We start from the raw sequence: 13,464 nt of genomic DNA, 5'->3' as shown, positions 1-13,464 counted from the left end.
CAAGTACATGAAAAAATGCTCTCCATCTCTAGCAGTCAGAGAAATGCAAATCAAAACCACCCTAAGATACCATCTCACTCCAGTAAGATTGGCAGCCACTATGAAGTCAAACAACAACAAGTGCTGGCGAGGATGTGGAGAAAAGGGTACACTTGTACATTGCTGGTGGGACTGCAAATTGGTGCGGCCAATTTGGAAAGCAGTTTGGAGATTCCTGGGAAAGCTGGGAATGGAACCACCATTTGACCCTGCTATTGCCCTTCTTGGACTATTCCCTGAAGACCTTAAAAGAGCATGCTACAGGGATACTGCCACATCGAAGTTCATAGCAGCACAATTCACAATAGCTAGACTGTGGAACCAACCCAGATGCCCTTCAATAGATGAATGGATAAAAAGATGTATTTAAAAAAAAGATGGTATTTTCTTTGTTTTCATTAGAGGCTTAGCTTGTATTCTCTGGGTTACACACTTTGTATAGATAAGTTACTTCTGAAACTGGCTACAGAGGTGGGATCTACATAAGAGACCCCTTTCTTACAAAATAGGAGGTGGTCACCGACTTGTTTCATGTGAATGTGAGGCACACCACGTGCCCCACTTAGTTCTTTTTTTGCACTCAAATTTATTTGGTAATCTTTAGTTTTTCTCCAGTTTTCTGGTAGGAGTGCTTGTGAATGACTCCTCAGAGGTTTTGTTTTGTGGCACATGTTGGTAACAGTAGGACAGATTTCTTGGTCTGGAGCTTATCTTCCTTGGAATTCAGGAGCCCATCTTGCCCTATAAGCAGAAGGTGCCAAATCCTCAGGAATGGGGCACTGCTTCATATATTCTGCAAGTCATCTATTCAGTATCTGACCTCAGTGATGACTTGATGCTTGAGGTGGCCGCTGTCCAGGATGCTGCTGTTTTTTATTCCCTTTCTATTTTTTAAAATTTATTTTTATGTGGTGCTGAGAATCGAACCTCACACATGCTAGGCAGGTACTCTACCACTGAGCCACAACCTCAGCCCTTTTATTCTCTTTCTAATCATCCCATAGCTTAGTGGGTCACGAGTTTCTATCTCGCCCTGACTTCAAAAGAAGTCAGTCAGTGCTCCAGGCCCAGGAGTGGAGAAGTAACTTTGAGAAGGCAAAAAATTCTGCTAGTGGTGGAGAGAAAGAGGCTAGGAATGAGAAGCAGTAGTATCATTTCATTAGGAAGGTCCTGGGGACTGTGCAACACATATTTTTAGCGTTGGAGTCACCAGCCACCGTCACTGTGTGAGCTCACAGTTCTCCTAGGGAGCATCTTGGACACTGAGTCATTACATTCCTTTGGAGTGATTCAACTCAACAGCTTGACACCTTCATTAATTTTACAACATGAAGCCCAGTGCTCTCTGCTTCCTTTTTAACAGTGCAGGGAAATTAGAGGAATATTGAAAATATAAAACCAAGGGAAACTGGAAGAAGGAGCAGTCAGAGAGCTGCCGAAAAACACTATTAGGAAATTGAGCTTCTTGCCTTTCCTTGGTACCTCCTGGGACAGAGTGCCCAACTCTTGCCACTCGACTCTGGCACATAAACCTTTTATTTCTGTTCCTGGCACACTAGCTGAAACTCCGGCTTACAGCCAGCTCGTTTGCCTTCTCTGCGGAGGTCACTGCTACCGTGATCCGTGTGTAATGGCATTTTCCTCCTCTTTTCAGTAAGGAGGCTATTACAGTTTCTTCTCTAAACAGGACTTCAAACAATTTGCTGCCAGTTGGATTTCAAAGCCAAGGAAAAGGCAAATGTCATCCTTTTTTTCTCCCCTCTTTGGGTAACTGCTTTGTTGGTTGCATCAAAAATTAGAGAGACTGCTATCTAAATTCAGGTGGGGATGCATGGGGACAAGGCATTTAAATTTGCTTTTCTTTCTCCCTGAAGGAGAAAATCCTTTTCCTTCTCAACCTTTCCTAAAAAGGAACTTTGATCTCATCAACCCAGAAGCAGGGGTTTTCATTTCCTCTACAGCAAGCGTGTCTTCTCCAGCTCTTCTGCAGTGGAGGTACAGTGGAGCACCCCTTTACAACTCTGCCTCCCGGGCCCTGCAGCACCCTTTGGGCTGGAATGTGTCACCCAAAGTGCTTGCTGGACGGGAAAACCTTTCCAAAGTCATCCTTCTGTCCCTAAGATAACCATCACTTGATATTAAATAGTGCGTGGTGGTTTCAAAAGCTTTTTATATCCACATACGTTTCTGGAAGAACTACTTCAATAAAATAACAAAACAATGACATTCTGGCAAGCTGTTCATGCAATATTTTTAACTAGGGCCAAGAAAAAAAATTTAGATGGCAGAGATATTTCACTCTGAAAGGTAGTTTTTGCTCATGTGAAGTTGCCACTTTTCATAAAGGCTTTTACTTCATATATCAATGTGTTTTAAGAGAGACTAGGGTCAATAATGCATGCTTTAGAATTCCCTAAATACAGATTCATACAATAGACCCTAAAATATATCATTTTCTATCATGCCAACTCTTGTGCAGTTCTACCAGAAGTATTTTATTTCTTTATATGAAAAACAAAAGGACAGAGGAAAGTAAAACAAAGGAAATTAGGGCCCACTTGCTTAATTAGTATAGGGTTGTAACCCAAATCAACAATGGGAAGGACACAATGACCAAAACCAGGAAATTCCAATTGAGAGAGAGGCGCTTTCCTTTAACTCTTTGTGTGCCACACACTTTTGAGCTCACTCCTCCCCAGGTTCAGGGCTAGCTCAAGTACAACTCACTAGTTTTGAACTTCTGGTTTCTGTAAACAAAATGTAAATAGAACATACGTGTGTGTGTGTGTGTGTGTGTGTGTGTGTGTGTGTGTGGTGTGCACATATGTGTGTGTTAATTGTAGATAAATGGGCTAAAAAGTACCTCCTGATTTTGTTAACCCTCAGACAAGGGGAAAGAGTACCAAAAAAAAAAATTCCTGTCACTGTCATCTGTTCATTTTTAATGAGCAATTTTAAAAAATTGAAAATAAAAGAGGAAAATGAATAGGTGTTGAACCATCCCGTGATATGTAAATGCCAACTAGTAATTACCTAAAACCTCAATTTTCATTCTGTTTCATCTTGCAAAACATTTCATTTTCCCTGAGTGAAAACACTTAATTTGGGCTGTGTGAGTTAGCGGAGCGGACGCCTCTGGTCTGCGCCTCCTCTGGCTCCGGCTAGGGGGCACTTTGGCACTGTGCTTTGGCTGCCTGAGCTTCTTGTCCACCTCAAGGTTATTCCCCTCTTGCCATTCCAGTGGTTCTGCTCCGAGTGCGCTGTGTTGCCCTCTCCCACTGGTCTGGTTTTGGGGATCACATTCCTCTTTGTCCTTGCAGAGGACCATTTGAATTTTGGCTGGCTGAGCTTCTTTGCATATTCACTTTCCCATCCCACCCAACTCTGAGACCCTGGGCATCCCTGAGTTGGATTCCACACTCTTGAGAGCTGCTTTCTGGAAGCTCCCTTCCTTCTTTGAGATTTTAGACAGTCATCTCCGTTCACTTATTGCTGCTGCTCTTTATTATTTCTTTTGATTTTGATGGCAGCCGCTCCTCAAGTGAAGCCCCCACACACTTGCCCTCCTGCCACACTCAGAGTGTGATTCAATATTTCCTTTCTTTTGCATATCACAGAGTTTTCTTATGCTCTCATTTAGGATCTGTCACTTTTTGGATAAATTTGTGCAGCATCTTGGAATGTGACTTGTGACTGCCTCTGTTTCCTTCCCTCCCCAGCCTGTGCCCCAGCTAAAAAGAGAGTGTGTGGAATTGAGAAAGAATGGAAGCCTTGGGCTGTGAATGTTAGATCATAGAGGAAACTGGATGCAGAAAACCCAGAATTCTGTTGTCCTAGGACCCTGGATCCGAGAGTGCTCTGTCTGGAATCTCAGGGAATGCGGGCTCTTTAGTGAGATATATAGCTTCATAATTAGCCCGTTGCATTTTTTCACAAGTGCTAGCATCAGCGTTCTACGATGTGTTTCTCTGATTAACAGCTGCTTTGCAACTATTTCCTTGTGCCACCGATGACCATATTTGTCAAGGAACTCCTGACAGAGTACTGATTTCTTACTAAAATGCAGCATTTCTGCTTCAAGAAGGGTCTCTCCTTCTCAGCACTGTGTGGCTTTTAAAGTCAACCCTTGTTAAAACTCGAGTTGGCTTTGGTCTAACGCTTGTTAACAGGATTCTGGGGTTTCTACTTTAGAGCAGGAGCGGAGGAACCTTTCACAGGCAATTTAATCTTGTGAGCAGCGCATGGTCGTGACGCTGGAGTGGGAATTCAGGTCCTCATCTTGGTCATTTTCCCTTGCCTTCTAGTTGCGATCTCCTTGGGTTAAAAAGGACTTGGCTCTGGTCGATAGTGTCATTAATTTTTGAATATTTTTAATATTTTAAAATGGCTAATGAATGCTCACATTTTAGGAGATAGATGTGTATAGAGTACACAGGAGTGCTGGAATTGGTGGCATTCCAAATAAGTGTCACCGGAGACAATGCATCAGGTTTACATGTCAGGTGCAAAGTGCTAAGGCTCCCTCAAACCCCAGGTTTGTTATTAGGCAGGCTCTGTTCTCCTGTCCCCCTCGTGTAGAAAATAAAGTGTGTGCTCTGAAGATTACGACGTGCGGGTCTTTTGTGGGAGAATGGAAAACACATAGGAAGCATCTCTTCAGTGAAGACTGTCAGGAACCTGGATTCTTCCCACCAGGGATTACTTACCCCACACAATGCATTTAACAGTGCGTAGTTCATAGCAGATAACCCCTGAGTATACTGTACTCCATTGATTTATACAGTTACAAATCCTCGTCTCTCAAACACAAATCTCTCTCAATTGGCCAGTCATCTTGAATCCAAAGATGTTTTTCAACCCGAAGTCCCCCCCCCCTTTTTTCCAGACTGCTCTCAGGGACTCCAGCATAACCATTGTTACAGATTACAAAGACATTTTACTCCTCTCCTGTATCTGTCTTTTCCTCTACCTTTAAAGTGAGAAAAAGTAAAAATTACCGAATTTTCCTAAAATTGTGGAGTTCGTGGTGGCAGGGTTGTTTTCTTTTGCTTGGGGTGGGGGCAGGAGGAGAGACAATAGGGCCAGAGGGGTTTCGGGGGGTGGGAAACTTTGCTTCTATTTTCCTCTGAGTTCATCTTATTTTTATTAAACTAGCTACTCGTAACTCCATGTGCACTTATTAAGAACACAGCCTTGCAAGGGGAGGGCGAGGAGAGCCGATTTCATGTTTATCATGGACTCCAGCAAGTGGCTCAACAATGGCATCAGCTTTGCACTAGAATTCCCCCTGGCTTGCTGCACTCCCACAACATGTGCAGTAAAGTTCCTGTCTCCGTTTTACATCTTTGACATTGAGGCGGAAGATTTGGCCTGAATTTATGTAATTTAGTTGGGCACAAATATAACCCATGAATAGTCACATTCATTGTCTAATTAGAAAATCAAATGATAATATGGGACAGGCTGCAGGCACCCCATCATTGAATCCAACAAAAGCATGTTGTGTGTGTTGGACCTCTGCAGAGGAAAGTCAGTTGAATTGCTTTATGAAGTTAATGAAAAGTGTCCAACAATAGGCTGGTGAAAGGCCCAAAGCAGCACCCTGTCAGTTATTCAGTGGGTGAAGATCTTAGCTTTATGAGTAAAGAATTTTGGGAAATCTTTTACTATGGATGTATGAGTCACAGAGCTATAAAATTCTAGATTGGACAGGTCCTTCCCCTCCATCGTAGCCCCAGTCTTGTGGGGGAGGGAGGAGAGTGAAGAGTAGCTGGAGAAGTAGTAAGTGAAAGGAGGAGAGAGGTTTTGGATGTTCATGCTTGCATGTAGCTGCTTATCTGGTATCTTTTTTATTCAGCACATTATGTGGAGGCTATTAGTTTGGGTGCTTTATATTTTTGCATCTGGTATAGTGATATCCACGCTGTTAAATATGTGATTTGCCTGTCACCTGCATTTTCAAAGATCAAGAGGAACATAAACAAGCCCCAAATACACTTTATGTAGGTGTTCGGCAGTATTATTTTATATGACTTGAAATTAGTGAATGGAAACTTTAAAAGAAATTGTTCATATTTTTGCAAGTTTGAAGTGTGCCGGGACTTTGTCAAATTCCCGTTAAAATAAATACGTCAATTTCGTCTCCCTTCCAAATTCATTTATCTTGCTTTTTAAAAAGGTGTTTTCTACTTTACCTGATGTTTAAATTGGATTCGCTCGTTTATGCTGTTCTTTGCTATATCCCCCACGTTTTTCTTAAATGAATTACTAATGACAGAGCACTCCATCATTCCCTCTCTGCAGCCACTTTAAGGAAAGCATGGTGATCTAAACCTTTTAACCTATTAAAGATGATTTTTCCCAATTGAATCAGACCCACCACAGGTGTAATAACTAATCATTTAAACTACACCTGCTATTATGTATTTTTAAGCCATTATGCGTGTTGGATAGATGATAATTCATGTTTATTGCATTGTCCGATGGATCCGTTTTGCCTACACTAGGCTGATTAATGTATTTAAAGAAATAAGAGATGCAATTTTTTTAAAAAAATTGATGGAATGCGCCAAGCACTGCATTGAGTGCACCATTAAACCCATCAGAACTTTGCTCTCTGACCAGAAATGCATATACCAAGGACTATATTAAAAAAGCAAGGTGAAACCCGTGCATTTTAGTAGTGGGGTTCTGTTTTCTTTCTGTCATGGGAAATTTTGGGAGGATGTGGGAGAGGGTGAATGATAGAAGCTGTGCTGTTTGCACCTCCTGCCTAAGACCTGTTCATCTACATTTCCTCTGACACCTGGTACACACATCAGAGCGGCAGAGACTGCCACATGATACCAATACTGTCATTTTCTTGTGTGTTGAAGGTGCATTTTTTCCTCCAGGTGAAGAACAATTATCCCAGAGCCATCTGAGCAGTGCAGATTGGCGTTGACCCCCGGGGCCTGTGATGTGTACCTGTCCTTCTCTTTACAGAGCGTGGGCCTCTCTCTTCCTTTGTTTTTTCCCTTCTTTCCTTTTTCCCCCTCCTCCCTTCTGTCTTGTCTCCTCCTGTCCTATGGCCTCCTCCTTTCCTTTTCCCTCCTTATTTCTTCCCTTTTGTCTTTTCTCTTTCTTTCCTTCCTGTTGCCCTTCTTCCATCTCTTCATTAAAATGAGCCACTATTATAGATGTTGTTCGATTTTGCTTGATTTTGGTGCAACCTGAGGCCATCTGGTTGAGGGGCTGAGGGGTGGGCATTTAACTTTGGGATTCTAGAAGGTCAGGCATTGATCTTTCTTTAGTCCAGAACTGTCTGTCTGTTTTTGCGGTTTGTGAACATGTTCAGTGAATTCACAATGTTGGAGGACAGATAAGAACTGTAGGGAGATGACTGTGGCTGTCAAGGAATATTAGTATGTCTTATGGGTGACAGGCCTAGGTCACGAAGGTCAGGACACTGAGCTCATCCTTTAGGAAGAAGTCTAGGGTGAGCCTCCCACAGAGAGGTTATAGGAAAATAAGGGAATTTTCTGCACCTGCCCCCACCCCTTTTCTGATTACCTTCCTATCTTTTGTTCTGTCTGCTCTCAGGATTAAATTTATTTAAAATGTGGAGAAGAAGATGATGTATAACTTGCATTTTGTCTGCAGTCCCAGTACTGTCTGAATCGCTGTATAGTTGCTCCCTTATTTTTAAGGATCACAGAAAACTTCTTTATATCTGCCTCCTGAGAAGTGTTTTCTTTCAAAGGCTTAAGAGTGAACTTCGGGGCTTGTTGGCTTTACCTGTAACAGGAGACCATTATTCTTTTGGTTTTCACTAGTTGAACAGAGCCATTCATTCAAAACAGCCCCCTTTCCTCCCAGGGGCAGGTTGGTGCTTTCCATCCTTGCATCTTGGGCGGCAGAAGGCCATGTGAACGTGTGCCTCAAGGGTGCTGAGGGACAGTGGAGACTAATGCCTTTAGGGGTCTCCCTTCCATCCCCTATTTGGCTGATTTGTAGACAAGATTTCATTAAATAATATTCCTCACCAGAGGTAGGGAGATGATCTGTTAGTCTACAGCATTTAGCCAGGGAACCCCAAATTTTGCCCTTTGATGGCTCTTCCAGCTGTGCTGCACAGGAGGAACTGGTGTGGCAGCTACATGTGTCATCTCTTATACAGTCCTCTTTGGCCGGTAAGTGCTCAGCACTCACTCACAGTGTGGCCAGGGAGGCAGCCTGACATTCGAAGACAGTGTCATAACACCTTCAGTTATTTGCACACACCACAGCACTGAGGAATGAGAAGAGGGAGATGAGAGAGAGCTTGCTTATTTAGGGAATGCTCCGAGGAGTCAGAACAGGCTCTAGAAGGACTGCTGTGGTGGTGGTGGTGGTGGTGGGGTGTGTGTGTGGGCGGGGGGGGGGTGCATAGTCGGGTAGAGGTGGGAAAGGGAGGACTTCAGAAAGAGGGTTGCATAGCACAAGGGTAGTGACTGGGTGAGTGGCCAAAAAACCCCAGCTTGAACAGGGAAGACAGGAAAGACACATTGCCGGTCTGAGAATGTAAGGTAAGGGGTTATATTTGATCACTCAGATGCAGGAAGACTTGGGAATGACCTGATCTTACATTTAGGTCAATTTTAAACCTAAGAAATAACTAGTTATACATTTTATGATAGTCATACACTTGTTTCTGTGGCCCTGGGAACTTGAGGATTTTCATCTTGAAATTCGGACTGTTGAAGTTAACTCTTTTCTGTTTTATCTTCCCCACCAGATTGCCACAGCAGTGAAGTTTCTACAGAATTCCCGGGTTCGCCAGAGTCCACTTGCGACCAGGAGAGCATTCCTTAAGAAGAAAGGTACAGGTTTCCCCAGCCAGGCAGAGTGACCTGCAGAAAGGGGCTGAGGATGGGGCGGGTGAGGCTGTAATGCGGAAGTGGGTGCTGTGGAGATGAAGGCTCTCAGCCTGCCCGGGGAAGTCCTCTTGTCTAAGCCTGGAGAGTGGGAGTGAGACGACCCCCACTTGGGGAATGCAGATTTCTTCCCTAGCAGTGGAGCAAAGAGGTTACATGATTTGGTTAATTAAGCACCAGCTATAAGGCCAAGACCAGCTTGGCAGAGGGAGCCTTCATAGCAGAATTGGTCTGTTGAGTAAGACTGGAAGACTTCTGCTTTCTGGTCCCATCCTCTCTCAGCAACCCAGGCTGCAGAAACCTGGCTCTAGGAGGCCAGCTGCTTCAGTAAGGAATGAGGAAGAAAAAAGTGAAGGACAAGGGGAACAAGTTGACTGAACAAGGTCAGGTTAAGGTCAAGCTCTGGGTCAGTCTGATTTGCGAATTGAAGTGGTAAATTACTGGTTTATGGTACTTCTGTAAGCAGGAATAAAATGGATACTGACATATTCAATATTGTCTGAAACAGACAGAATCTATTCTGGTTCTGTTGGAATTTAGGATATTTTTCTTTTTTGTGAAATGAAAACAACCAACTAACCAACCAAAAAAGAAGCTGGAATTTTCATTCTTGGAATATTTAATTTTATGGAAATCTAGGAAGTTGTTTAAAGGCCTTTATATAACATAAGAGGAGAAAAGTAAGCCTCCTCCCCTCCTAAAAAGACCTGTTTTTTTTTTTTTCTTTAGAAGCTAGAGTGTTGGGGGGGCTGGGGTTGTGGCTCAGAGGTAGAGTACTTGCCTAGCATGCGTGAGGCACTGAGTTTGATCCTCAGCACCACATAAAAATAAAATAAAGATATTGTGTCTAAATTTAACTAAAAAATAAAAAAAAAAAAAAAAAAAAGCTAGAGTGTTGGCCTCGAAATTCTGGTGTTTCAGTCACTTTTGCCTGGAATAGATGATTGAATGTTTTGGTGACATTTCCTAGGGCTGCTCCATGATGTTCCACCAAAGTAGTGCTGTGAGATCCTGCTGATCTCTTCTCCTGCTCACAGCCCAGGGCCTGCTCACAAGGTTTGGGCACAGTAAGCCCAAATGTCTCATTCACAGGCAGCTGCTTAGCAGCAGCCCCAAAGCCGGGTCCCTGTGATGGAGTTGGTGAGGGCGTTGTGTGCTCTCTGGCTGTGTCTCACTTACCCCGTCATTAGGAGATTATTAAAATTTGGAGTGTGCTGGCTGGCCTCTCCACTCGGCAAGCATCATGCCATAAAAGAGTTTTTCCTTGAAATATGTGTACCTATGGGGAGTAATTAATCATAAAAGCTTAGGGATTTCAGCTCTCTCATCAAAGCATTGAAGCAGGGGAAAGCTGAGCCTAAAAGCTGAGCTGATTACCCGGGGTAACCTGAGACAAAATCTATGGTTGCCCAGAGATCCTTAGCCCAGTATATTGTGCAATATTATAACTGTCTGATCTTCTCTTCCACCGACAATGACCAGTTAGTCCTCATTTTCTCTCAAACGCAGCTGGGTTAGAATTTCATTTGCAGAAGGTATTTAGAGCAATTTAGAGACAAATGTCTCTGGTGTTTGCTCGGCACTTCCCCACCGCAGGCTTTGCTGAGCAGTTTTAGTATCAGGAGCTCCATCTAATCTGTTTAATTTTAATAAATCCCTGACTGGGAGAGGGAAAGAAAAAGAGAGAGAGAGAGAAACTCTGGACCAAATAATACTTCTTTTGAGTCACTTGGCTCGTAATTACTGTAGAGAGGAAACCGTTTGGTGCAATTATTATTTGTTGCTCTTACCCAACTGATTAATCAATCAGTTTACCCAAGGGGAGTGGCTACCCTGTGCCATGCCCTGCTCTCCCCCACAGGGATGTACTAAGAACAGAACAGATAGAATCCCTGCCCTTGCCGAGCTTCAGTCCTGAGACAGGCAGTGAACAAATGGAACAGCGAAGTCTGTGGGATATCAAATGGAAGTGCCAAGGGACAGAGCAGGGAGTGAGGGGATGAGGGACACCAGGGCTGGTGTGGGATGGTCACACACAGGGCTTGTTGGTCTCTCTAAGAGGGTAGTGTGTGAGCAGGGACCTGAAGGAGACGAATATTGTTGATGGAGTGGACCCAAATTTGGCTTGGAGTTTTTAGAATTTGGGGAGCCGTGAGACGCTACCCTACCCTTCTTTCTCTAAAGAGAACCATGGGAGTTTTTCCCTGTACTTAAACCCAGAATCACTGAAGCTAATCACCCAACTCCATTATCCTCTAAAATGCTGCTTCAGTTGGTAATTATCCATTTCCGAGTTGAATCCCAATAGGGTAAGTTCTGGCAGGACCCTTTCTGGGCAGAGAATCCCAAGGTTTGATTGGCGTCTGGGGAAGAAAAGCCCCTCTGTGGATTTAAACTTCACTTTTTAAATTTCTGCTATTCCTTGGGTCAGGCTTACATGACCAGGACAGCTTGGCACTATCTCTGAAGGGGACAAGGGAAGAGCAGCTACCCTGTCCCTAACTAACAGTAGTTGTAGAAGAGCAGAGAGTTGGCTCACTGGCCGTCAGGGGCAGGAGAGAGCAAGGTTCTGGCACGGTCACTCTGGGGTCTCCCTGCAGGATCATTGCTGTGGTGGGTTTGGGGCGCTGGCTTTGGGAGCGCTCTCAGCTACTGTGGGCTTGGCGTTTCCTAGCAAATGTCACTTCAGGGAATTGCAGTGGAGCACTGACTTGAATTATAATCTTGACTTTCTTTTTTTTAATAAACATCTCTGTCCTGAAAAGGCAAATCCAATTTTGTTTTTCTTTTAATATTATTTAATATTTGATATAGAAATTGAGGTCCCTGTAGTGCATGTCAGTTAGTGGAAAATGAGGGTTACTTTAGGCGCATCAGCTGAGTTTGTTTTATTGTGAAACCACAGCGCAGCGTGGAGCATGCCGCATGCTGCCTCTGTTACTGACAGGTTAAGTGTTGTGCTTTCTGATTGGGGGTGTGGGGGTGGCGGGGAGGGAGTGGGCTAGCAATGGAAAAGCATTGGTTTGCAAAGGTCTGTCTTATTTTGTTTTGAGATCTCTTTGGGATGCCTTAAAGTCTGAATATGGAGTCATTAATGAGAAACATGGAGTTATTAGAATCATTTATCATTTTCTTTCAAGTTTGTACTGCCATTTTGTATAATTTACAGCATTTCTTCCTTTTATCAGAAAGTTTTTGGATGAAAGGGAAAAGCAGCTGTTCACCTTCAGAGTGTTAGAATAAATGTTTTTGTTTTCCTTCCAGCCACCCGATTCTGCAGATCATCAGCTGCGGAGTCAGCCCCACATGATGACTGGGGTGTGTGTGGGGTTTAAGCCCTCACAGAACTGGTCTATATATAGAAACAGTTCTTGTTGGCATGCTGTTTTATCTGGGGCTTTAAGCAAGCTGCAGTCTAGGGAGCCAGAGGACCCTAAAATTAGCAACAGGATCAGTCCAGGAAGTTAGAAGCTTGGAGATGCTTATCAGTAGGCTTGTATTGATTTGACACCCTGTCCAACCCCAAAATGTTTGGAGGTAGTCTGTTTCCAACCTTGTTGAGCAGGCTGAGTACCAGGTGGGTTAAGGTGATATGTAGGTGAGCCAAAGGAAGACGGGGTGAGGAGGGGATGGCGTTATCTGTTAACTAGCATGCCATTCACAGAGCAAGCTTCTAGTGCAGGGTGAGCATCGCACACATTCCTGCAGAAGTCTGCCCAGTGGGGCCAGGGGTGATGTTGGCTGACACTTTTACTTGTTGTGCCCTTCTGAAGTTAAGGGCTTTTTTTTCTCTTTCATCTAATAAATAGTCCTTGAGTACAGGATGAGGGTAGGGAAGGAAAACTAAACAAATAAAACATACCACCATACTTTCTCATACTAAAAGGTGAAACTAGATCTTAATCTTTTTTCTGTTCCTGGAAGCGGAACCCAGTAGCAAAACTGCCTCCTTGCTGGAAGGAACCTGATGGTCTCAACCTTGGTAGTAGATAGAGGTGAAGGGCTTACTCTCGATGGAGTATTTTAAGGGGGAGTGAATTCTTACACAGATTTCAATTTAACTCTCTTTTATTACTTTTCTTTCTTTCTTTCTTTTTTCTTTTATCATTTACGTCCATTTCATGAGGTAGTTTGCATGTCCTTGAATGGAATCTCGTTACCATGAAAGCTTTTTTAGCATTGATTTCATAACAGTCTTAATTTAATAGCTCCGTCATTACTGAGAAGCTCTGGGAGTGGGGCCCTGGCTTTCCAGGTCACTGACCTTTTAATTACAAACCTTGTTCTGATGGCCAGGTTATCGACTGGACAGCTCCCAGCTTGTGCCCCAAGGATGAAAACGAAAATAACTGTGTTTCCTCCCCCATCTCCAGGAGAAAGAAAAAAAAAAGTAACCTCTTGTGTTTCTAAAATTAATTTTCTCCTTCAGCTTTACTTTATAATTAATTCTTTAAGTGTCTTGGTGAAGCCAGAAATCTTTTTACAATGCTTTTGTTCCTGGAGCTGGGGTCCAGCAGATAGCTTGGGGGTC

At 43.5% G+C, this 13,464-nt stretch overlaps 1 protein-coding gene across 1 annotated transcript in view; it reads left to right on the top strand.

The window, feature by feature from the left end:
* Positions 1 to 13,464, top strand: part of PEX14 (peroxisomal biogenesis factor 14) — a 144,913-nt gene that overhangs the window by 47,862 nt on the left and 83,587 nt on the right. The window contains exon 3 of the mRNA XM_081305733.1: positions 8,795 to 8,879. Within this exon, the coding sequence (XP_081161859.1) occupies positions 8,795 to 8,879 (85 nt within the window). The remainder of the gene's footprint in view (positions 1 to 8,794; positions 8,880 to 13,464) is intronic.

Source organism: Spermophilus citellus (genome assembly GCF_964194105.1).
Source record: "Spermophilus citellus genome assembly, chromosome: 9".
Lineage (NCBI taxonomy): Eukaryota > Metazoa > Chordata > Mammalia > Rodentia > Sciuridae > Spermophilus > Spermophilus citellus.
This window is presented reverse-complemented; position numbering and strand designations above follow the sequence as displayed.